We start from the raw sequence: 25,799 nt of genomic DNA on the forward strand, positions 1-25,799 counted from the left end.
ACAGCTCCTGAGTGTCCGGTCCACTCAGCAGGGAGAAGCACTTTCCCATTGGATGAGAGTCAAACCGATATCTACTTTTTAAGTCTCGGAGCTGGAAGTTGGCCCAACTAGTCTCCTTCCACAGGTTGTCATTTAGTTAACGTCAACCTTGTGGAATTTTAGTGCAGTCTTTTTCTGTGTTTTTAAAAAAATTTAACTTTATTTTCATCCCTAAATGAATTTCACAGACCCTTAAGACTCGACTAAAGCTTGTGTTTTCTCTGGGTGCTCCAGTTTCCTCCCGCGTATGTAAACACACGTGCATTGGCTGAAAAACATCTTTAATATACAGAGGACTGCAGAGCTTGGGCAATTGTTGGGAGCACCGCTGAAGTCCAGCTCGTCTGTGCTTCCTCATGAAGCAATTTGCATGAACGACAACGCTATATATAAAAAACTAAAACGTAAAAATTCCACAAGATGTCGTCCACTAGACCAAGACTGAATAGACTAAAATCCTTACTACATTAACACTGTACAGAATTAGAATAATCTTGTTGTGTAAGGTGCCTATCGAAATATCTCCGAGCGCTGTACTTAAAAAGAAAACTACGCTCACAAGTATGGATAAAATCTAATAGAAATACAGTAAAAGCCAACAACACTAAAAACGACAATTAGCACGTGTCTCTACGATGAAACATGCGCAGCCCTTTGTGACGTGGCGTGTGCTCGTGGGGCGCGTGCGTCTTTGCGCATCAGGTGATGAGAAATCGTGAAGAATCGATCCAGCAGCCGATGGGCAGTTCTTTCACCGCCCCGGAGAGGTCAAGTGGTGACCTCCTGGCCGAGGTCGCGACCTTGCGCGAGCGGACGGTCACCCTGGAGGCCGAGAACATGAAGCTGCAGGTGCCGTTTCCATCCGACGTGGGTTGTAATCGCCGTCATTAGCGTGGGCCGTGGTCTTTCCACTGCTCCACGACGGTCTTGCCACGCTGCCGTTATCTCTGGTGGTTCCGGGTGGTGACAATCCTTTTAATTAAATTTCGATTTAAAGCTTTCGTGACTGCAGGGATTCATCTTCTTGGTTCTTTCGGTAAAGTCACGTAGAAGGGAAATAATAAAATAATAAAAATATAATAATTCTCACGACGTTTCGGCCACAACGCGAGCAGCTGTCCTCAGGTGAAGACCAGGTCTGTCGGGGGACGGCTGCTTGCGTTGTGGCCGAAACGTCGTGATAATTATTTTATTATGTTTTATTTTTATTATTTATTACTTCCCTTCTTCGTGACTTTTCCGAAAGAACCTAGAAGATGATTCCTTTTCATTCTTTTGCTGGACTTACAATCGTCCTCATCATCATGAGCCATGGGCTATCCACTGCTGGATGAAGGACGAACAACGCCGTCGCCGTTCGTCACGTCATGCCCCTTTGTGACGCCATCCCGTTGTGCAGCTTTGAACGTTACGTAATTGCCGCTAATTAAACCCTTCCGAGGATGAACGCATTTTGGAAAGCGTTACAGAATCCATGCGTGCGCATGGTTTTTCTCCTTTGTTGTTAAATTCCCATTATGGCAGGAGGGAGCATGCCAGAAATGATTTCCCGGCGTGGCAGTTAAAACAATCGGGCAAGTACAGTGCCGGATTAAGCTAGTGCGGGGCCTGTAGCATATGTTATAATGGGGCCCTAAATAAAAAAACACACACATTTTTTACTTGCATAGTAAAGTAATTGTATTTTTTTATTTGCTATACAGCCATATAATACGACAAATCGCTAACCTTAAACACCCAGTCAGTTCATGAAAGTTCAAGGCGGTATAGTACTATAGTAATAGAGGCAAGTGCAGAATCACTGAACCGGAATTGATGGCTTGAAAGCATTTAGCACGGGGCCCTTGAAAGTGCGCGGCCCGTAGCTACTACATATGTAGCTACTTTTGCTACTACGATAATGCGGCATTGGACAACTATCGGAAAGTACCCCCCATGCCACCGCCTCTGTTCCACCCAGCAGTATAAATGGGTAACATCAGAGTTAGTCAATCAGCAGGGTGCGTGTGCGATGGCGTAAGTTGTGGGCACTCGCCCGCCCCTCTTCCATCGGCACGTCTGGCCGACGTGGAAGGGTAGAAGGTACAACGCAAGTTACGTTTATCTCGCGTCGAAATGCAAACGCGCGTCCAGACGCTTTCACATGGAACATAAAAAACAACTTGAGCTCTGTGCGCAGTGAAAACAAATGGGTCGTAAGTGTTAGGCTTGAACAATGGCAGAGTCTCAAACCGTACGAAGTTCAAAGGGAGAATAGAATTATGGCCAGCTGGGAGCAGCAGCCAAGAAGGAGCAACCCCCCCCCCCCCCATGGGAATGAATGTTGATGACTGGGATTTGTGAGAAGGAGGCCTTAATTGCTGCTCCTGCTGCTGCTGTAACATCAAACGAGCGAGGAGAGGCAGGCAGGGACAAGACCACGGACGATCTTGAAACACAGCCGCTGCAAATCGGAGGGTATCTGCAAATCACATACCCTCCAGCTCTTCCGCCAGCAGTGAAGCGGCGCGGGCGATTGCAAGGCCGCACCTTCGCATTTCTTTCTTTTCTCCCAGGAGGAGAGCGGTCCCGCGTTGACGCGCGCGGCCATGCTGACGGCGGCAGCTGCAGCGCTCGGGCCAGCGCTCGACGCAGCTGGAGCTGCGTGCCGAGCGAGCCGAGCTGGCGCTGGCCGAGGCGCGGCGCGACGTCGAGGAGGCGCGGCGAGCGCGCGAAGTCGCGGAGACGGAGTCGCGGGCGCTCGCTGGGCTGGAGGCGCGCATGGAGGAGGAGTTCCGCGAGGTGCTCGCTGCACGGCAGCAGCTGCAGGCGGCGTACCTCCGACTCGAGGAGCACAGCCACGGGCTGGAGCAGAGGTGGCCGATGACTCCCTCCTCGCTCCAACCTCCTCGCTCCTCCTGCCTCCTCCCTCCCTGTCTGTCTCCCTCCCTCCTTCTCCTCCCTCTCTGCCTCCCTGCCTACCTGCCTGCCTGCCTACCTCCCTCCTCCAGCTTCTGTGCTTGACCCCCCTGCCCCTGATAATTGTTTTTTTACCCTTTTATCTGGCAACAAAACTGCCACCTTTTTAAATCCTTTATATTAAGTTCACTTGCTTGCTTGCGCGCTTACGACCGTGCAAATCTTTCGGTCGTTTATTAACCCATTCCCGTGATCCAATCGAGCTGACATTTTGCACACAGATTCGTTGTGCGTGACAATTTATTTTTGTGGAAAAAAAATTCCAAAATTTTCCACTTTTTAGGAATTTTTTTTCTTCATATTTAATTAAAAAACCAATGTGATAAAAATGCAAATCTTACTCAAGAAAAACAGAAATGAATAATACAATAAACCGATGCCACCCATATAAAGGATTTATAGTGAAAAACTTTGTTTTTACGGGTTATTTTTTTTTACCCTTTTATCTGGCCACAATACCTGCAGTCGGAATGCAAACAAAAGTGCATACATTATCAGAGTTATGTTTTTTGTTTGCATTCCGACTGCAGGTATTGTGGTCAATGCAAACATGACTCATTGTAAAAAAGGTGTGAGTTTTGTTGCCAGATAAAAGGGTAAAAAAACAATTATCATATTTTGTTACTGGCAAATGAGGTTCCAATCGTGTAAATGCTTTCCCCTGCTCCTGTTCAAGTCCAGCCTAGGGACTCGTTGTCTGTAAGATCAATATGTAGATCGTCTTGAGACGCAGTTTCATTCGGACGCTACGTAGATGCCAATGTTGTTGTCGTTCTGCCGCTGGTCTTCCTCGTCGTAGTTCACATTGAACCTCCTCCTCCTGCTCCTGTGTTGACCGTCGCAGCTTGGCGAAGGTTTCCGCTTGGGACCGCAAGGTCGACGTCCAGACGCCCGATCACCATCGCAACAAGGGTCGAGACGACGCGTCCTACCTCGATGGCAGCTCGATCATCAATGACAACAACCTCCCCAGGTATTATTGTGACCCGCCTAGGTCTGGCGGCTCTTGACCGATCGCTCGCTCGCTCGCTCTCTGTAGCTTTCTTTGTCCCAGCGGTTTTTTGTTCTGCAGTACTGGTGGGTACAATGTGGGAGAAAAAATTAATTCAACAGATTCATTAATAATACTGTGATCTGCAAAGGAAAAGTTTAGAATTGGCAACGTTTTGGGTCATGTCCCTTCTGCAGAGCACAACACTAGCGAGGCCGGAGAGATTGGAGTGAATGATAAGAGTTGGTGACTCGGAATCGGATTAATTATTGATGCTGGAGGAATCCGTTTTTCCAGATGTCCAGTATGGGCGGGTCAGAACGTTACACAACAACAAACAGCACAAAACACGATAGGAGTGCAAAGTTTCGGGGAGATAAAAAAATTACTTAAAAATAAATAGACAAATAAAACTAAACCATTTTTCATCTTACCAGGTAAAGCCCACTGAGCTATTAGTTTAGTTTCCAGAAGCGACCTGGCCACAAATGATAGCTCCACAAATTGGCTCATAATGTGGACTTTTATAGCAGCAAAATAATTCGCATAATCTAAATTCATGTTTACACCATTGGACCTGATGAGAATTACATTTAAAAAATGTTTTACAATAAACAGATTTTTTTTAATTTGCATATGAATACTTACTAATTAGTAGCTATTGAGTAATCAAACATGTGTGACTGCATTAACTCATTTCTGTTGAAAGTAAAAATGACAAAGTGTTGCTGGCACACCGGGGCACACCGAGATGGATGGCTTTGTGGTCTTGCTGCGTGCACGATTGACGAAGGCCGAGAGCCGCGTCGTTTCCGCCCCATCCCCACGCCCGGTTCTCTTCGCTTGAGAACCTCGTGGGTAGAGGAGGAGGAGGAGGACGCCGGGGGTGGTCCACAAGGCCTCACGGACAGTGGTTACATCCACTGCTTTGATGAATGGCCTCCCAAAGCCACCGGTATCGCCCCCGAACCTGCGATGCAATAATTCGTTTAGCGCCTGCAGGCTGGCCGATTTGAATTTGTTCCATCTGCTTGGTGGACTTATCTCTCCACCACGTTCCATCCATTGGCTGCCACTCCGTCACTGTTGTTGACCAGGAGGTCCATGATTCCTTCAAGCGACGAGTTCTGCCCAAGCCCCACCTTAACTTTTCCTAGCAGTTTGAATTAAGTCCGTTTCTTCTCGAAGCACGGTTGGCGACGTGCGGTTGCGAAAGAAGTTCAACATACATACAACATACATACAACATACATACACGTAAATGCATCTCTCCGTGCTGCTTCGAGCACTGTTCAGTCGTTCTAAAATCCATCGGTAACGACCGTGCCTCTGGGGACCGTATGACGTGGCAGGTCGACCGCGCTGATCGAAACTTTTCAAAAAATGTTCCTGCAGTGTGGACGGGCGTTTGGGCTGCGAGACGGCCGTCATGGACCAGTACACGTTCGTCGAGTCAGGGCAGGAGGTGAGGATAATGGGCCAGATTTGGGGGGTGGGGGTGGAGGGTGGGGATGATTTTATACTGCGGGGTGGACAACCGAGGTGGATGCACCAGGAGATCGATGACCTCTGGATTGCTAGTCCAGTGTGCTGACCAGAGGTCGCAATCGGGTACCCGATACACGTACCCTACCCAATACCCGGCTACCCGTAACCGGCCGGGTACGGGTAACCGTTTGCGACCTTGGTGCGGCCGGGTACGGGTAGACCGTGAGTCACTGGTGAGTCACCGTTTGTCACTCATTTCCCAACGTCTTGTCTCTTCTTACAATTCAAGTTCCTAGAATCAACCCACCCACGCCTGCAACATGGCTTCATCCCAGAGGTCGCAATCGGGTACCCGATACCCGTACCCTACCCGATACCCGGCTACTCGTACCCGGCCGGGTACGGGTAAGGAATCAAAACCCGTTTGCGACCTCTGGTGCTGACCCTTACACCACATGCAGCCTCTCCTGGTTTAAACGAGGAACATGTTGACCTGGGGGTGGAGCGTTGGAGCGGTGAAGCTATTTGCCTCAAGGTGCCTGTCGTCATTGTCTGCAGTATCGATGTTTTTGTTGCTTCTGCTGTGCTGACGCACGGCGGGGCAACTGGCACGTAGGGATCGCCTGTGTGACAAATCAATTAAACTCAAACGTTGTATCGTGATGAGAATTATCAGACTGACAGGGTCTCTCTCTGTCATTCACCAAGAGGAGGTGTCGGGGTACAAATTAAGCCAAATTCTAAAATTACATCGCAAATTACTCAGCTGGTATTACATGCAGACAGAAAGCATCGCCCCCTACCGGCAGACTAATGCCCCACGTCACTGTCGCAAAACGTGGCTTCTCCCGGTTGTTTCTCTTTGTGCCGATGTGAGTGTCTCTCTCTGTGTGTCTCTGTGTTATCTCTTTCTGCTTATGTGTCTGTCTATGTGTCTACGTGTCTGTGTTTTGTCTCTTTCTCAAATTTAGCAATCTTTGGAAGAATGTAATCAACCAGGTAGGGTGTTAACTGTTATGTTAGCTGACTCTCTGTGTTGTATTACATTATATTTCTATGTTTACTAGGTTTGTTTTCTTTTTCATTCGTACCTGATGATGATTGCTTGTGTTGCAATCGAAACGTCATATGCTATTATTTTAAAAAAAAATTTCTACATGACTTTACCGAAAGAACCAAAGAGTAATTCCTGCAGTCACAAAAGCTCCAAATCAAGTTTTCTCCCGGTCCGTCGAGTTCTCAGCCGGTTTAAACCAAACGTAACGTGCGAAACAAACTCTCGTCCTCAGGAAAGGGGTTGGAGCTGGCGGGTGGCTCACGAGCACGGTCAAAAAACTCATCAAACCCAAGAAGGAGGCGGAGAGGGAGAGAGAGAGGTCTGGCGACCACGGTGCAGAGGGGACCACCACCAGGGACGCGGACGGAATGCGCCATGGAACCGCGTCGAACTCCTCCAGCCCAGGTTCCAGTGCCATGGGTTCGTAAACAATTTTTATTACACATAATTACATGTGAAAGCTCTGTCTGTCTTTGTAACGGAACGGTGTGTTGCTGTTTGTGCGACTAACCCTGGAGAAAACCGGTGAAATTAGTCGACATTTCAACTTGTGATGCGCCCGCACAGTCTTTGCCCGCTCTCTCGAAGAGAGCGAGAGAATGACTCGGAGGCCCGAGGAACCAAGGGCAAGGCCGTGAGCCACCGCTGCCGCCACCAATAATTGCCCAAGCTCTGCAGTCCTCTGTATGTTAAGATGTTATCGGTCAATTCATGAGCGTTTACTTGTGGGAGGAAACCGGACCACTCGGAAAAAAACTCCATGCCAGTGAGGAGGGCAACACGACACCGTACAGATGGGACAGATGGAGCCCACATTTGCTGCACCGCCTTCTCCTGGCGAGCCAGGGTGTGTGGCTCCTCTTCGATGCCCAGGGGAAGGGGGAGCTTGTGTTGTGTGACCGCGCATTCACCCTGTTTTTGATGTTTTGCAGTAACGAAGGCCAATAATTCTGGCAGCATCCAGAAACAGGAGAACAGGAGCTACGTCGGAGGATCGTTCACTCGCAAAGGTATGTGTAGTGTAACAGCGCCGACTGGCGACCCCAAGTGGCAACTGTGGATTACAAACAGTCTGCGCGTAACGGACAGACAATATACACGGGAGCGTCAGCAGAGGGGCGGAACTGGGGCAAAGGTCATTGAGGCGATCCATCTGGGAGTCCCGAGAACCTGCCAGAGAGTTCCAGAAAGGGGGGCGTGGCCAGGGCGGAGCCGGGCCACGCAGGAAGGATAAAAGGGGGTGAGAATCTGGGCGGCTGTCCATGGGAATCGGGGTCGTCTCGCCGTGGAAATCGTCCTCGCTGCCATCCTTGTCATCGCCCGACGTCGCCACTGCTGGATAGTCGGCCAGCTCGCTGTCCAGTCAGCTAGCGCCATCGAGATTGACGGTCAGCGTTATGTGATGTGCTCGGTGAGTCGAGTAGAATAAATGAAGGTGCCTCTAGAGATATTGTCTCCGCAGTCCTGTATGTATGTTGAACTTCTTTCGCACAGTACGTAGCCAACCGTGCTAATTGGAGCTGCGGCAGATCTCGTCAAGTATTCTAAGCCAGGGTTGAGTCAGGATAGTGCTTGGATGGGCTGCCAGATTACGTGTTGGGGAGCAGAGGGCAGTGCAGCGAAATAGATTGTTGTACCGTACTTCTGTGATACCTCGACTTTTCTACTCCCGCCTGGGCAAGCATGGTTATGTAACCTCCATGACCCACAGTATCGAAGCACCCTCATCCAGTAATAGCTTGGCAAAAAAGCTGTACATGCGCATTGGCGAAGACGGGGATCGTAGAAGTATAGTACAACAACGGATGTTTCTGCACTGACTTCCGCTGCCCACCCACCTATCCTCACATCACTGCACTCCCTCCTACCCTTTATACATGTAATATTACGTACAGACATGTATGTTAACGTGTCATTCTTCTCGGAATGCGTTGTGGAAACGACGCCAACTCTTCGCGACAATTCAGACGACGCGCAGTCGAGCGGCAAGTGGAGCGCGAGTGGGGACGATCGGGGGGCTCCGAGGAAGGGAGGGGGCGGTGGTGGTCCGCCGCCCCCCCCCAACCCCACCGCCGAAGCGGAGCGTCCCGCAGACCGCAGCTCGGATCAGAGTCACCCCGTGAAGCGGAGCGCCTCCCTCTACATCCCCCGGGTGAGCAGGAGGAGGAGGAGGAGGGGAAGGAGGTGGTGGTGGAGGAGGAGGAGGGGAAGGAGGTGGTGGTGGTGGTGGAGGAGGAGGAGGGGAAGGTGGTGGAGGAGGAGGAGGGGAAGGTGGTGGAGGAGGAGGAGGGGAAGGTGGTGGAGGAGGAGGGGAAGGAGGTGGTGGAGGAGGAGGGGAAGGAGGTGGTGGTGGTGGTGGAGGAGGAGGAGGGGAAGGAGGTGGTGGTGGAGGAGGAGGAGGGGAAGGAGGTGGTGGTGGAGGGGAAGGAGGTGGTGGAGGAGGAGGAGGAGGGGAAGGAGGTGGTGGTGGTGGTGGTGGTGGAGGAGGAGGAGGGGAAGGTGGTGGAGGAGGAGGGGAAGGAGGTGGTGGAGGAGGAGGGGAAGGAGGTGGTGGTGGTGGTGGTGGAGGAGGAGGAGGGGAAGGAGGTGGTGGTGAAGGAGGAGGAGGAGGGGAAGGAGGTGGTGGTGGAGGGGAAGGAGGTGGTGGAGGAGGAGGAGGAGGGGAAGGAGGTGGTGGTGGTGGTGGTGGAGGAGGAGGAGGGGAAGGAGGTGGTGGAGGAGGGGAAGGAGGTGGTGGAGGAGGGGAAGGAGGTGGTGGAGGAGGAGGGGAAGGAGGTGGTGGAGGAGGAGGGGAAGGAGGTGGTGGTGGTGGTGGAGGAGGGGAAGGAGGTGGTGGTGGAGGAGGAGGGGAAGGAGGTGGTGGTGGAGGAGGAGGGGAAGGAGGTGGTGGTGGTGGTGGAGGAGGAGGAGGAGGCGAAGGAGGTGGTGGTGGAGGAGGGGGGAGGAGATTCTCCTCCTTGGGCAGGGGAGTTATCGACGATGACTCCCATGATGATGATCCAATGTGAGCGACTATTTAGTGTGGAGTTGTGTTGCTGTCAGGGCTAATACCCTTTAGAAAACAGGCCAAGGGTTTTCCACTCAAGCAGCCTAATTCCCTCTCTCCACGTTTGTTTTGTCCAATCTCTCCTCGCCTTCTAGCAAAGACTTGCGTCGCGCGGACAACCGCTGACCGGCAGTTTCCGCCAACCCACCCAGCACAGGAGCGGCACCGTGACAACATCAACGCCAACGGACGACCACCTTCACCACCCATCCCATCCCCCCTCCGACGTCCCCGACACGGAAGTTGCCGGCGGCTCTCCCGGCAACCACGGCTCGCTGCGGAGGCCCGACGACTCCGTTGCCAGCGCTCACCGCAACGCTTTGCCGCACGCCGGCACCACCGGCAGCCTGGGCCGCCCCCCGTCGGGCCCGCGTGGAAAACCTCAGCCGAGGACCTCAGCGGCGGCCGCGGTGGTGTCGGCAGCGGGAGCGAGCGCGCGCTGGTCCGTGTCGGGCGACGGCAGCGGCTGGAACAGGGCGACGCAGACGCTGGACCGTCCCCGTAGTCCCAACGCGGCTCACAGGCACCGGCTGTCACTGTCTCTGGCGGCGCCGCCGCCGCCGCCGCCGCAGCAACAGTCCAGGACCGGCTCCAACTCGTCGGCCTTCTTCTACGCGCCGCCGGCCGTGGCGCCACCGGAAGCGAAGTCTTCGGAGGCGCCGGACAGCGACCGCGCGAAGACGCCCCCCCCCAAAGGCGGCGGCAAATGCGCAGTCGACAAGCGGCAAGAGGGGAACCTGAGCGCGGAGGCGGCGGGGAACGGCGACGTTTCCCGCGCGGACGACAAAGCCGATTCGCCGCTGTCGTCGTCGGCCGAACAGACGGTGTGGTACGAGTACGGGTGCGCGTGACGGACGCCCGCGCCGTAGTTCGACGCGGACGCGCCCGCTCGAAAAACACCCCCCGCCCCCCTCCCGAGTCGTCTGGAAGCGATGCCGGCGATGCGGTGTACGGCATGCCGGAGATGCACGCTCGTGACCCCCATGCCGCGAGGATGGAGTGAATGTGGCCGCTCCGCCTTCGGAGACCTGTGTTGATGCAGCCGCCAGAGGCAATATTCGTGAAGACGAGTGGCACTCGCAATGCAACGTGCAACTGTGCGACTTCCACGCGGCCATCGCGTGGCCGAGCAAAGATTGTGGTATGAGCGTGGGGGCGCGCTACTTTTACCGTATTCTCCGTATTGTAAGGCTGTCCGGAAAGTAAGATGCACCCCAAACTTGTGCCTTGTTGTCAATCAAGTTATACAAATCTTGTCTTTATTATATATATAATCTGGAGAATGCGGTGACGTGAATGTGACTTCTTTAGAAAGCTGGCAATAATCGTGAAGATTCTTACTGACGATGCAATGTGCAGCTTTAGCGGAAGTTTGTAATTACATATCGCGGGTCTGCTGTTTTGTAGACACAATATTAGACGTTATTTTGTATGTTTTTAGTTTATGCAAAACAAAAATCTAAAACTCTTCCGAGTGTTGAAATGCAAATGTGATTTTTACCGAACGTGGCCTTGGTAAGCGTGTTTGTGGTATCTAATTCTATAGATTATTTTCTCATGCTGCTGCTGTTTAATGCCTATAGTTTTTACGTTGGAGAAATAATAAGAGAGGTGAGGTGACTCGAATTTGCAGTGGATTTATGTATTTTTTTTATTTAAAATATTTTAAAATGATTGAAGAACTTCCAATTTCAATTAACCTTTTGCTGGACGGTTCTAGAAGCTTGACAAGTGAAGGTGATGGGTTCGAAACAGCTCTGAAGTCATTTTTAGTCCATAGCCTTTCTTTTGCGTGGGATTTCGCAGTTGTGTTATTTTGGGTTGTGCCTGAAGAAGCTCCCAGGAAGTGGAAGTGAAACGTCGGACTTCATGCCAAACAACACGCGGTACAACATGAAATCACACCGGGAGATAGAAATAAGATGGTATAAAACGAGGCAATAAAAATATGTTTCCTTAAGTCAAATTATGAGCACACCAACTTAAAATATATTGAGTTGAGAGATGCTGGGACAGTGCATTGGAATGTTGTAACTACTTTAGTTCTGCTCAGCACAACTGGTGCAAATGTGTAAAATGTGATTTTGCATTTGAGTGTCTAGACAACACACGGCGATGATAAACCACGAGCTGGATATCAAATTACCGCTGGCTCGCTGAAGTTTCTAAGAATTGTGTTTCTCTGACAAAACATCAAGACGCTGCTGATTTTGTAGAGCTGGGCTGTGTGATCATCGAAGTAATCCCATTGCTTCAATAATTTCATCCTATTGCCGGTTCGATTACTACTCGAATCGGATAACGCTGAAATGATCGCAAAATATTGAGCCTCCCCTCTGTTCCCACGTGTGCCGCTGGATCGGAAGCAATGGGCGGGGCTTGGTGACATCATCGGCCTCGTCACGCTGGGCGTGGCTTGTAAGGGGTTTCCTGCCTTCAAGGAGGCAGGAGGATGTAGGACCGGGCACTGTTTTTAACGGGGCCATAATAATTCGCCACGAAAGATGATCACAATTTGTTTTGTATATCATGCAACTTAATCGACTAATTTTCCCAGCTCTACTGATTTGTCACCGTTCTTGATGATAACATGCATACTTTCTTCAGTTAATACCTTCCTTAAAATTGTATTTGTTAATCATGTCAAAAGTTTTCATTGCCATTTTCTCATCTGGCAAGGGCTACCTTTTATTGAGCTGGAATTAATTTAATAGAATTCTGGTCAACTGGATTAAGTTGACCGGAATTCAGTGCACATGTGAAGTAGTTACACTGTTTGGCAAACAATGCACTGTGCAGAAACCTGAGCAATCTGCGTGCCAGCCCGTTTATTGCCACCAGCCTTGAGAAAGTTAATATTTACCGAGTTCAAAGTCATGGCAGTGAAACTTGGGACTTTTTCTTGATCGATATCAAAGGTGAAAACTCCTCCATGGGATTTTATGACAAAACGAACATTTTGCTAATTTGATTCGATCTCTGTCCGTTACTGGCGTGGCATAAGACGATTTAAAAAGAATATATATTTGTTCGAAATCCCGCGCACAGCAGCGCCATCAGTCCGTGTGAGAGAGTGGCCCGCTGAAGGTGATATGGCAGAACTACGTTTGAGATTTCTTGAAGTGACCTTAGCCACGCTAGGGTTGCAGCACTTTCCACATACCCTGCTGCAGATGTTTGTCACATGGCGGTAAAACCCAACGTTTTTGTCAGAGCTGCCATAAGACAAATTAAGTGAAAACACAAATGTAATTGTGTGTTCTTTGCTAACACCATGAAGCCTACTCTGCACCTTGAGAATCAAGTTCAATCACGGCTGCCTGCCTGGGTTCAAACCCGGGATCTCAGCAGGGACGGCTCAGTCACTGACCTCTCAGTCACCGTCAGCTGCTTGTAACGATTTGATTCCTAAACATGCTATACATTATAAGTTTTGTAACCGCAAAAAAAATCCCAAACTATGTCTCTACATCATTTTGCCCCCCACTGTTCTGCTTCCGACACATTCACAAAAAAGTGCAATGAATATACCACGATAAGCAATATTTTCCAAAATGTCCTTTGCAGAAATTAAAGGGAAAATGTAATGCTGCCACTTTTCACTTTCTAATGTTGGTGGCTCGGCCGAGCTACTGCGGGTGGCTTCCGGTTCAGTTGAGGTGCGAGAGGTCAGACCTCGCTCAACGGCAGCCCATTCTGAAAACGCCGACTCAAGATTGTACGACATCATGCCGAGGGAAAATAGTTTTCATACGATCATAACTTTGACCTAAGTTTTAACTTTGCAATATCAGATATTTTCTTTCACATACACTTTATCTGAGTGTATGTTTGTTGGCAGTAATGTTACTCTCGTTGGAACTTATGGCAACGCTAATAACACTACTCTCTGTTCCAGTCATCCCCAATCTCTCTGCACCCCACGGTCAGTTACTTGTCAACCCTCAAAACATTCTCGCGGACGATCGTGCGCCAATAACATTTCAATGACATTTCACAATTAAAACTACTCTAAATCGTAATCCTATATCCTGGAAAAAATTCCGCGGGACCACTTCCTTGCAGCCCCGCGGCCTTGTGGGACTCACCGGGTTGGGAACCAGCTCTCTCGCTAATGTGCACACGTCTTCTGCGTGTCATCTTCCCGAGGAGTGCTGGATCATCGTCTTCCTGTGCGGTGGAATGGATGGAGCTGCTCTGTGAAATGTCGTTGAAGGCGTTGGCGTATCTACCAAATTGTGATGCTGTACGGTCAATTCGGTTTTTGCTCCTGTTATTTAAACTACCCATGCCTCTTTCCGACTCGTGTGTTTGTGTATCCTTTCGGTGGTCCAATTGAGATTAATAGTACCATACGTGTAACTTGAAAAGAGTTTTTTTTTATTTGCAAAAGTAGTAGTTTATTGATCTTTTTTTAATATACTGTAATACTATACGTTGAAAATGAGTGTTTGAGTTTTCTCTTGTGTCCTTGGTGAATACGATTCATGATCTTTTCATATCACAGTTGAAGGGATGTTGAGATACATTTTATTTGTTTCCTAGTTTTCACAGTGGGTATTTAACACTAATAAGAAGAAAACTTCGTACTAGAAGCAGTTTTTTTTATCAGAAATTGGCTTTGCGTAAATCAGACATTTATAATGCTGAGCTAGATGTTACTTTCCCGAAATAACTTTCCAACGTTGGTTAAAATTGCACAGGTATTAATTGAATGCATATCCAAATGCCAAGATATTTTTTTCCGATAAGATTACTTTATAATCAAAGAAGAGTGTGGGATATTTCTTTTGAAGATTATCAGGCTACAGTTTTCATGGGGTGTAAATTAATTGCATATCAGAAGAAACTGTTCATGTTGTGGACAATTTATTTTGCGTACAATTCTACAGAAAAACTACTGTCGGCAATTTGCCGACTGAAGAGAGGAGCAATAGGACGATGGACTGAAATGGATTCATAACATCACGGAATGGAGTGGTCACAAGACACCTTGTGTATGCCGCAGAAAAGTGGATGATGAATCGTTGGATTCATTGCCGAAAAACCTATTTCTAAAAGAGGCGCAAGACCAATTAAAAATAATATTGCGCATTTAACCGTTCACAGAATAATTCGATGTTGGGCTAGTTGGATATGAACATGTAGAAATAGGGTGGCGGCAGGTAATCCAACTATTCATCATCACGTGAACTCCGGTCATCCTCGCAGCGGCTTTTGGTTGGCCATTCAATAAAGACGGTGGTTACCGCATCGCTCGGCGCTTTCAAAATGCGCTTCTGCGGCTGTCTGGAACGAGTCTTCCTTCGGATATTCGGAAGCCACTGGAGCTATATGCACTTTTAAATCATCTCGATTGAAAACTCAATTCTTTAGAGCTGCTTTTTGTGTTTAGTTTGTTGTCCTTCCCCCGCGATTAGCACGGTTGGCTACGCTACGGGGCGAAAGACGTTCAACGTAAATGCATTCGTACGTACATTGAGTATTTTGTTGAGTGTCTTGTAGAATTGTACACGTGCTTAAAAAATGTACACATGGTGCCCTGTGAAACAAGGTCATGGATGCGTGGTAAAATCACCCGCATGAACCACAAGGTGTGGTGGGAGGCTTTCATCCAGCTGTGGATTGACAAAAGGGCTGTGCTTGCACATCCTGTGAGTTTTGCCAGGAAGCGAAAGTGTTTTTGTTCTTCCTGTGTAGTTCTACAGAAAAGCATAAAGACAGGATTTTGCGTGAACGTCCTCGCCCAAAAAGAGACTCCCACATAACACTGTACATGAGCAGAACTTCATTCTGTCTCCACGTATAAATAAAAAAAAACTAATTCTATTGGCCGATTTGCTTTCCAGACCAACATTATAAAGCTGCATTTGTTTAACAATTATGACAACTGAGTGAGCTTGCTTAAGCAAAGGATGCTCGATGGATATTGGCTGCTAAGCTGATGGGCTAAAACGCATTTTCATCTATGCAGACGTAGAATGGAATGTTTAAATTATTCCTTCACCGATAATGTTCAAAAGGAACGCATGAGATTGTGTACATCATAACAATGGGTCACATTTATCCGTTGCTAGTCAACAGGCCAGCTTTTTAACCATGATGCATCTCTCTGACCAATTTATATAGTGCATTTTGTCTATGACTAAATCACCCATAATGCTCCTGATCCCATCAGATTTTGGAAGCTAAGCAGGGGATTTGTTGACAGTGCTTGGATGGGTAAACATTGACTGGACCGCTTTTAGAGTTGGTCTCGTTGCTGAAGCAGAGAACTCGTAACGGGTGAGATGAGAGGTAGGAGAGTGCATGAAGGGGGAGTGAGATGAGAGATATAGGATGCGCAGAGTGGAGCAGATTAAATTGACAGTGCGTGGAGAATGGTTGAGTGGTGCGAGAGTGCATGATGGGAAATAGAAGCGATCAGAGATAGGAGGGTGTGTGGAGGTGAGTAGTGAGATGAGAGGTAGAGTGCATGAAGGGAAGTATAATGAGATGACAGGAGAGTGCGTGGAGGCGAGTAGAGATAAGAGAGGGAGGCAAGGGAGTCCAGGGAAGATGTGGAAGATGGCAAGTGCGATTTTTAAGTTGACTCAGTTTTTGTATTGGGAGCCAAGTTAAATTCACAGCAAAGCGGCATGCAATTGTCACGTGATATTTATTTTACGGAGCAATACATTTACAAAATCTTACACTTTTAACAATTAATTTTCTTAAGTTCATACGCAATTACATGTTTTTATTATAAGAGATATTCTGTGCATTGTTATGTGACAGGATTGCACTAATTAAGGTGCTTGTTTCTTGGGTGGTTATGGTGACACTGTGAATGTGAACCACGTGGTGTGGTTGTATTCCTCTCCTGGTCTCAGCAGGGCATTGGGGAAGTTGGGCTGTCGAGACAACAAAACGAAACGCGCGCACACACGACCAATTAGATCCTAGCAACATCTCGCAACAACATAGGCATTTCCCCTCCCAGACGATTCCATGAATTGTTACTTGTGGCGACGCATGGTAAAATACTATGGATTCATCTTCTTGGTTCTTTCGGTAAAGTCACGTAGAAGGGAAGTAATAAAATAATAAAATAATAAAACATAATAAAAAAAATATTTTTTTTATAATGTTTTATTTTTTTATTATTTTATTACTTTCCTTCTACGTGACTTTACCGAAAGAACCAAGAAGATGAATCCCTGCAGGCACGAAAGCTTTAAATCGAAATTTAACCGCTACTATGGACTCGTTTTTAAAGATTCTGGGGAACTTTTGATTTAAAGCTTTTTCGTGACTGCAGGGATTCATATGCTTGGTTGGTTCCCTTCTACGTGACTTTACCGAAAGAACCTAGAATATTCTGGGGAACGTTAAACCCTTCATTCTTACTCGCACGCAAAGTCCCAAATTGCGTTCCGCGAGCTCAATCCATCTTCTTGGTTCTTTCGGTAAAGTCACGTAGAAGGGAAATAATAAAATAATAAAAATAAAACATAATACAATAATTCTCACGACGTTTCGGCCACAACGCAAGCAGCCGTCCTCAGGTGAAGAACAGGTCTGTCGAGAAGACTGTCTTTATTATGTTTTATTTTTATTATTTTATTATTTCCCTTCTACATGACTTTACCGAAAGAACCAAGAAGATGAATCCCTGCAGTCACGAAAGCTTTAAATCGGAGCTCAATCCAGTTCATGCGTCGTTGGACCCTTAAGGTGTTTGCGAAGGTTCAGCCCTGCACATTGCTTGCTTCCACCACTGCTGGTGGAAGGGCCTCCGCTGGAGGGAGCTCTAGAGGGCCTGCCTCGAGGACTTTTCGGCCGACTTTTCCACACTGCCCAGACATGTTGGAAGAGGGAATGCCAAAAGCCTTACCCCCCCCCCACCAAAAGCGACCTGCCAATTGTTTGTTGCGCTATTATTTATGGCTAGGCCACCTTTGAAAGAGGGCTCCCGTAGCTCCGCGGGCTTTACCTGGTAAGATAAAAAAAAATTGTTTCGTATTATTTGCAGATTTTTTTTATTGATCTGCTTACCTTTCCTATACCTTCCACTCCTATCGTGTGTTTGTATTGTTTGTTATTGTAACCATCTGAGCCCACCCCACCTACTGGAGATCTGTGAAAAAGAGCTTTACAGCTTATAGGATTCCCCCAGTCTAAATAACGATTCCGATTCTGAAATACGAAGCCGGAGACCAAAAGGGAAGGGAACCCTTCTCCCGGCCGAGTACCCAGCTCACCTTATTGACTGCGTCGGGCCAGTTCTGTGTCTCGAGGCAGAAGGCCGAGTGGCGGGGGTAGGTACAACCGTCCTTCCCTTGGAGGGAACCGTCCAGGAAGTTCGCAGTGTAAAACTGCACACCGGGCTGCGTGGTCTCCACCGTCATCACACACCCCCTGCCTGCATGGCTAGCCCTGAGAAAACACCCCATGTCACAGCAGTTTCAACAGGCGAAGAGCGTGACAGCGACACGAAATGCACGCAAACTGTTTTTTGCGTTTTGTTTGTTGTCCTCCCCCATTAGCACGGTTGGCGATGTACGGTGAGAAAGAAGCCTCACCCCCCACCCCCCCTCCGTGTACTCAGTCACTGTTTCCGCTCCGTTTCCCTCCTGGCTCCCCTCCATTGGAATAAACTCCCAATCCACATCAAACATGCAACTTCACTGACCATTTTTCATTCCTCCCTTAAGAATTTTTTTTTCAATCGTGTATCTCTCTACTACTGCCTGTCCCCATCCTTAGCCATTTCCCGTCCTTCCTAACCTCGCCACTCCCCTGCTCCTATCACCCTTCCTTGCCATCCCTTCCCCTCCCCCAACACTCAAATCCCATCCCTTTTCCTCATCGGCCAATACTAATGTACCATTTTTAATTCTTGTAAAGCGCTTTGACATGGTTGGATAACAACATAGCAAGGGCCCTACGTATTTAACGTTGGGTAATTCACCGAACTTTGGCCAACATTTTGATACATTTTCTCCAAATGAAGACGTAATTCACCTGGCGCATGTCTGTCGCTCCCTGCTCTGGCTCAAGCAGAAGTTGTGGTCAAAGCCATCACCGGGAAGCTGTGGCAGCCGATCCCGCAGAATCACGGGGGAGCGAAGGTCAAAGGGTGTGTCCTTCACCGCCGCCACCTCGCCTTCCAGAGGAAACAAACAAGTTCAGTAAAATATGCAAACGCTTGGATTAACAGTTGCTTTTATTATCGTCTGCTCGTCTTGGCGAGCCAGGCGACATTCGGCAAGGTCCGTTGCTTTACCGCATCAAAATAGCTTGTGATGCATGTTCCAGACCGCAAATGAGTACCGCATTTAGGGTATAATTCCCATCTTGGCTGCTCATTTTGTATAAAAATTCATTGTAAAGCAATAACGGTGGCAATGGGGGACACTGGCCACTAAAAAAAAAAAATCGGAAAGAAAATTAACATTCGCCGAGACAAAAATCTGAACTTTACACTAGCGGCGCACTTGGGTTAATCTGTGTGCTTACCAGTGGGGATGGAGTTGTCGTCCACAGGTAAATATTCTTCAGCCATAATCGTGACCTCGTGGTCATATATATCAGGCGAGCCCTGCAAAAACCATAGGTCAATAAAAGGTGTTAAACCATATGGTACTAAGAAATGTTTTTGCTCATTTGCCCTTCCTTTAGATCACATTGTACAGATTTTGCACGTTCTTTCATTTGTTAACATACCCTCTGCCTCCACAGGGAATTGTTCATCCGTCCATCAAATGGATATTAATAAGAGTTAGAATTTTTTTAAATATAGACAAGAGCTTGCATTACGTTAAAAACCAGAGAGAATGTGATGGTTTATTTTTGTAATTTGCTGGTAACCAGACTGGGAAAATAAAAAGATGAAAATCCATTTTAATCATGGGTAGCAACCCAGGCACTGCATCTAACATCTCCATAGTGCTGGGTCAATACTCTGACCCCTAAGCCGATTAGCATGGTTGGCTACGTACGGCGCGAAAGAATTTCAACATACATACAAAAAGATCAGAAGTGTGATTTTCACTTTCATGCAGCTGGGCATATTTAACGTTAATACTAAAACGCGCACCCCGACAATTGTCTTTCTCACGCAAGAGCTGCCCTAGAGGTTACTTTGGCCTACTCTTCCACACTGGTCCAAACACCTTGTAACAAGGTGAGCATACCCACACTTTAGCCAACCACATAACATTCTGTGGGGCACCCATTTATAATGCTGGGTGGAGAGAGGGCAGGGCAGATAAGGTATTCCCAACTTTCAACTGCCGCCAATGTATATATATAGAATATGCATTTGGGCCAAACTGTACAGTGCCGTTTATGTGTGTGTCAGCGCCACGCCATTTGCGTCAGTGAGGTCACCTGCCCAGCCAGATTGAAGTAGGCATGGTTGGTGAGGTTGCACGGGCGTGGTGCGTGTGGTCGTGGCTCGGTAGTTGATGGACAGCTTGTTGTCCACCTAAGCGGTACGTGACGGTGGCGCTCAGGGCGCCGGGGTATCCCTCGTCCCCGTCGGGGCTCGTGTGTGTGAGACGCACTCCGTCCTCCAGCTGCTCTGCCAACCACACGGCCTGCGGACGCGCCGCACCGGCAGGGAAGAGGGGGATGGTACGAGGCTCCGCAGTCTGGTTTTGTGCGTCTTCCGTTGTTTGACACAAACTCTCGGATAGAAATACCAACGTTGAACACGTAGGCTTTCGCGGACAATATCAACCATAAGAGGTTTTTTCGGTTAGATCGCGTAAATATGTGTGTCGTTCAAACCCGCCACCACCCCGACACAGCCAACTAATCAGGGTTGTCACGTAAACAGAACGTGCCAGATTGTAAATGTTGTGGCTTGGCTCTCCAACACACCGGTGTGCTGTACTAGTGACAAATTGGCATGTTCTGTTTACGTGATAACCCTTACTAGTTAGGCTGTGTCGGGTGATGACGGGTTTTAACGACACATTTATATATTTACACGATCTAACCCAAAAAAAAACTCTTATGGAAAAATACCAATATTGGCCACACTATCAGCAGTACAGGAATATCGATTTTGTTGTACTAAGCTGTAACATCTACACCCACCTCCTTTATCAGTCCACACGTACCAGCGTGATGTGCCTTGGTCAAATAAACCCCCACGATCTGCACAGCATGGGGAGGCCCGAGTCCAGTGTTTGCCATGGGAGTTGTTTGATCATGGTTCAACCGCAACGGTTAATGCGGCTTTGTGAAAAATAGGGGGTGGCCCGAGACCAGTTCAGATATCACTAAAATCTGATGTTAGATAAGGCAAGGAATTAAACCGAGGTCACTGGATATATAAAACCAGAGTGCTAACCACTGCAACGCAACTTGCTCCAATAAAACCGCCACACTTGTTTAGTCACGGCTGGATGAAACTCAGAGTCCAACTCCGCATCTCAGCAATGCCAGCTCAGTTGTTAATTCAGCCACCTCTTCACACTTAGCATTACTTAAACCTCTATTAAATCAGCTGTCCAATCATTTAAGTAGACTAGAGTATAATGTGCCTCGAATCCACGACTGGTTTACCAGGCAAATGCCCAGTTCTGGTGGCCCAGCCAAACCCAGGTTACTACAACATTAAATGTATAACACATACTGTTGAAATGTTGATATTCAGCATTTGGTATTTTGTGCGAATGAATTTTTTTTTAATAACGTGTAAATATAATTAGCATATGGGGGGAGAAGAAGCAATCACTGTGCAGGCTTTCGGAGCGGCGCCGTTCCCACTCTCCGTTGTGTTTTCGGGTTTAGTAACGCGTGTTTCTGACGCACGACGATCAGCGTGCTTTCTCAATCCACGAGCTGGGGGGACCTTCTTCTTGCACAGTTCAACTTCCAAAGAGGCTTCCCAACACGCGGAAGGAAACGTCAAGACGTGCCGGACACAACACGGCGGCAACCAACCCGGAAAACACGTCGGAGAGCTAGACCCCGAAAGGAACTAACTGCCGACAACGGCATATCCCCTCGCTTGCCTTGTCAAAGCCGACGATGCCACCGTGTAGGCTGTTGGGGCCATTGTTGATGGCGAGGGTGTAATCCTTCCCGTCCACCGCAAACCGACCGGCCGCAATCCTATTTGCGACCCGACCCACCACGGCACCAAAGTATGGGTGCTTCTCCAGGTATCCTGCAACATTCGGGTACAGTATGTTGAACTTCTTTCACACCATACTTAGCCAACCGTGCTAATTGTCCATCCAATTCAGCCTGTAGCGTGACCTCGCTTTTTAAAATGATTCTTCATTTAAGTCAGTGTTCTTCATTGCAAGGCCCGCGGGCTAGTGGCGGCACCAGGTGGCCTTTAGTGCGGCCCCCCGACAATACACATGTGAAAACACCCCTCATCATCGTGTTGCCGTCAAAACCCAACAATGGTTCCTAATGTGTGGTGGCCCTCACACACTGATGATGTCTTATCGGCGAAAGTGCCCCCCCACCAACTCTAAAAATGATTTAAGTATTTTACCTGGAAAGTCCCTCGGGATGGACCATCGCATTCGCAGCGATGCTGTTGGCGGTGTCAATTTAGAAACGTAGAGTATTTGTCCGCTATAAATGTCCACACGATAAGCCACTTAGTTGAGCTATCATTTGTGATAGGCAGGTGGCTTCTGAAATAAGAGCTGTATAGCTCAGTGGTGGGCCTTACCTGGTAACAAGTATAACCCATAAAAACAACGTTTTTCACTCTAAATCCTTTATATGCGTGGCAGCGAACTTAATATATTCGCCTGTGGAGGACGCGGGGATCGATCCCGCGACCTTTGGCATGGGAAGCGAGGGCGCTACCAACTGCGCTACTCCGCCACGGCCTGTGGAGGGGTTACGCTCTGGGCTCTTACACTCTGACGTTCAGCCAAAGCCATGAATACGTTCTATTTGAATAAATGTAAAATAATTTTTTTTTTGCCTAAAAAGTGTAACATTTTTGGAATTTTTTTTTCACGAACAATAATTGTCTCGCACAACGAGTCTGTGTGCAAAATGTCAGATCGATTGGATCACGGGAAGTGGGTTAAAAAACGACCGAAAGGTTTGCACGGTCGTAAGCAAGCAAGCAAGCACGCAAGTGAACTTAATATAAAGGATTTAAAAATAGACTTGAAACATACATAGCAGACACGTAGTGACACGTACATGTAAAACTTACAATCTATGCTGTATGCCAGCGGTCGGGAACCTATGGCTCGCGAGCCATATATGGCTCTTCCAGTGACGGCATATGGCTCCCAGACAATTTTGAGTTGAAAAATAAAAAAAAATAAAAAATCAGTTTGGAACTGATTTTAAAATACTTGTAATATTGCTTAATAATACTGTGTCATTTTAAAGTAAACAGAAATTAGTTTTGAAGATAAATTTCACGGGTCACGCCTGCATGAAGCTCAACCTCACCACGTACGAACCAGACTACAAGGCCATCAGCAAAACCATGCAGCACCAGAAGTCGCATTAAAAGTAAGACATATTTAATTTATTATACGTTAAAAATACTATATGGCTCTCAATGAAATATATTTAGAAATATTTGGCTTTTATGGCTCTCCCAGTCAAAAAGGTTCCCGACCCCTGCTGTATGCATTTATAATGTATACATTTGAACAGTGTCAAGAAAACAAACAAGGCAGCTCAAGGTGGATATATACAAGACGCAGTATAAGTTCTATCCATATTCTTAAGATGAAAGCTATTCAGTAGAATGTACGATAGAGACGACAGCATATCCACATCGTCATTCAATCTTTTTAGCATTCAATATGTTTTAGTTTAGAGTTCGTTCATGACATGTCCTCCACAAAAGCCAGCCAAACCTGAGCGCTTGACCACTTATTTCGGAAGGGATGACCACACGCTTCGCATCACCTTTGAGTTTGGTGGTTTAAGCAAGGCTAAGACCATGAGACGTGCCAATTCGAGTGCTGTGAAGAGAGGAAGGCCCATTGTCATTGAACGTTGCTTATTTCATACGAAATAATTTCCTTTCAAGGCCACAGTGTGTCTTGAGTTCGTATGCCTTCCTCAAGAAGGCCCATGGCCCTGAACGTCGCCTATTTCATACACATATACACACACCCTTCACTTTCAATGCCAGTGTCCTTGAATTCAATGCCCTCCACAGGAAGGCCCATTGCACTGAACGTCGTCTATTTCATTTCATACACACACATTAAAAAAACCACCCTTCACTTTCAAGGCCAATGTTCTTGAATTCAATGCCCTCCACAGGAAGGCCCATTGCACTGAACATCTACTTAACACCCTTAAACCTTCAAGGCCACAGTTTTCTCGAATACGTATGCCCTCCTCAAGGAGGCCCATTGCCTTGAACGTCGTATATTCCATTTCATACACACACACATTAAAAAATCCACCCTTCACTTTCAAGGCCAGTGTTTTTGAATTCAATGCCCTCCTCAGGAAGGCCCATGGACCTGGACGTCTATTTCACACCAAGGCCAACGTTTTCGAGAATGACTTACGCCCTCCTCAAGGAGGCCCATTGCCCTGAACGTCGTCTATTTTATACACAGCATAAAAAAACACCCTTCACTTTCAAGGCCACGGTCAAAGCAACGCACACTTCAAAAAAACACCCCGCGTGGATGGAAGCCACCGCCACCACCAATACCACCACCAACGCCACCGTCCACACCACCGCACCGCCAACACCGCCGACCACCGCCAACACACCACCACCGTCACCACCGCCACCACCAACACCACCACCGCCACCACCAACACCACCACCGCCACCACCAACACCACCACGCCACCACCACAACCGCCACCAACACCGCCACCGCCAACACCACCACCGCCAACACCACCACCACCGCCACCACCAACACCGCCACCACCAACACCGCCACCACCACCACCACCGGTGGTAGGCTTTGTGCAGCATCCCTCACCGTGTATGGAGGGGAACCCCAGCAGCACGTCGACGGGAGGGCCCACCTTGCCCGGCACCTCGAGGCCCTGGAGGATGCCCCCGAGGCTCAGCACCTTGGCCGCGAGCCCTCCGTCGGCAGCGCGGAGCGTGAAGCGCTCTACGGCGAGACCTTCGGCGGTCTCGCCGAAGATTTCGCGACTCACTCGCGTGTTCGGCATTCGCGAATGTTTGGGTTGCAAGCGGTTCGAAAGTGGAGCGGAGATGACAGAGGCGAGGGATGGTGATGATGGTGATGGTGGAGGAGAAAGAGCAAAATGTGGTGGATGGGAAGGGAGGGATGATGAGATGTTTGTGGGTGGCGTGAGGAATTGGTGATGATGGAGGAGGGAAAAGCACAGGTGGTTGATGGAAGGAAGGAAGGGGAGAGGAGGCGAGAGGGTTTGATGATGGAGGAGGAGGAGGAAGAGCAAAGGTGGTGGAAGGAAGGGAGGGAGGAGATGGGGGAGAGGCGGGCGGGGTGGAGGCGTTGCCCGCACGACGAGGCGGGGCTCGGAGCACACGTCCTCGACCGTCGAAGTGAAGCCCCACCACGCCATCTTACGTGAGGTCGAGGGCATTTAACATTTAAATATTCACTAAGTTTTTTAATAATTTTATTTTAGCAGGTAAAGTCATTTAACTGTTTACTAACTATTTTTATTTATTTATTTTACCAGGTCAGGTTATTTAACATTTAAATGTTCACTCGTTTTTTTTTATTTTTTGTTTGCAGATAAGGTCATTTAACTGGACAATAACTATTATGATTTTATTTTACCAGGTCGGGTTATTTCACATTTTATTGTTCACTGACATTTTGTTTTATTTTACCAGGTCACGTTATGTAACATTTTAATATTTACTAACAATTTTTTTTTCCACCAGGTTAGGTCATTTAACATTGCACTATTCACTTTAATTTTATTTTACCAGGTCAGGTTATTTAACATTTAACTATTCATTATTATTATTTTTTACCAGGTAAGTTAATTTAACATTTAACTATTCGCTATTTTTTTATTTATTTTACCAGGCGAGGTAATTTAAATAATTATATTTATTTTACCAGGTAAGGCCCACTGAGCGAAGCTGGTAGGAACGTTGGGTTGCTCGGTCAATGGCCAGGGTCAACGGCGGCGTGGTGTGTTCCGCAAATATGCCCGACTGTGAGGACGGGCACAAGCCGGCGTGAGTAGGTTAAACGTTGAGTTTTATAAGGGCACCACGGGGTGACCAGCCCCTCCCCACC

General features: G+C 48.0%; 3 protein-coding genes across 3 annotated transcripts in view; 2 read left to right on the forward strand and 1 right to left on the reverse strand.

Moving 5' to 3' along the window:
• LOC133356221 (protein Daple-like) overlaps nt 1-5,446 on the forward strand; it is a 54,843-nt gene extending 49,397 nt beyond the window's left edge. Inside the window, exons 19-22 of the mRNA XM_061573597.1 lie at nt 742-888; nt 2,595-2,894; nt 3,842-3,970; nt 5,384-5,446. Of these exons, the coding sequence (XP_061429581.1) occupies nt 742-888; nt 2,595-2,894; nt 3,842-3,955 (561 nt within the window). The 3' untranslated portion in view covers nt 3,956-3,970; nt 5,384-5,446. The remainder of the gene's footprint in view (nt 1-741; nt 889-2,594; nt 2,895-3,841; nt 3,971-5,383) is intronic.
• A 1,323-nt stretch (nt 5,447-6,769) lies between these two features.
• On the forward strand, nt 6,770-14,023 carry LOC133356157 (uncharacterized). Its single transcript, XM_061573523.1, has 4 exons — nt 6,770-6,953; nt 7,466-7,543; nt 8,501-8,685; nt 9,675-14,023. Exons 1-4 carry the CDS (start codon nt 6,902-6,904, stop codon nt 10,428-10,430), a joined length of 1,071 nt encoding a protein of 356 aa, XP_061429507.1. The 5' UTR covers nt 6,770-6,901; the 3' UTR covers nt 10,431-14,023.
• Nucleotides 14,024-16,220: 2,197 nt separating this feature from the next.
• On the reverse strand, nt 16,221-24,996 carry GALM (galactose mutarotase). Its single transcript, XM_061573524.1, is given in 9 exon segments — nt 16,221-16,472; nt 17,823-17,997; nt 18,586-18,727; nt 19,081-19,162; nt 19,954-19,992; nt 19,994-20,044; nt 20,046-20,162; nt 21,591-21,745; nt 24,531-24,996. Coding segments are annotated over 9 exon segments (1,041 nt in total). The 5' UTR covers nt 24,730-24,996; the 3' UTR covers nt 16,221-16,391.
• Between the last annotated feature and the right edge of the window lie 803 nt (nt 24,997-25,799).

Source organism: Lethenteron reissneri, chromosome 53 (genome assembly GCF_015708825.2).
Source record: "Lethenteron reissneri isolate LAM-NWPU_2019-01 chromosome 53, ASM1570882v1, whole genome shotgun sequence".
NCBI classification, from domain to species: Eukaryota; Metazoa; Chordata; class Hyperoartia; order Petromyzontiformes; family Petromyzontidae; genus Lethenteron; species Lethenteron reissneri.

What these genes read in the sequence shown, in the direction of transcription:
- LOC133356157 (XM_061573523.1), top strand. Translation starts at nt 6,902, where the DNA reads ATGCGCCATGGAACCGCGTCGAACTCCTCCAGCCCAGGTTCCAGTGCC. An exon ending in AGGATCGTTCACTCGCAAAG is followed by an intron (nt 7,544 to 8,500) that starts GTATGTGTAGTG and finishes GCGACAATTCAG; the next exon opens with ACGACGCGCAGTCGAGCGGC. An exon ending in CCTCCCTCTACATCCCCCGG is followed by an intron (nt 8,686 to 9,674) that starts GTGAGCAGGAGG and finishes CTCGCCTTCTAG; the next exon opens with CAAAGACTTGCGTCGCGCGG.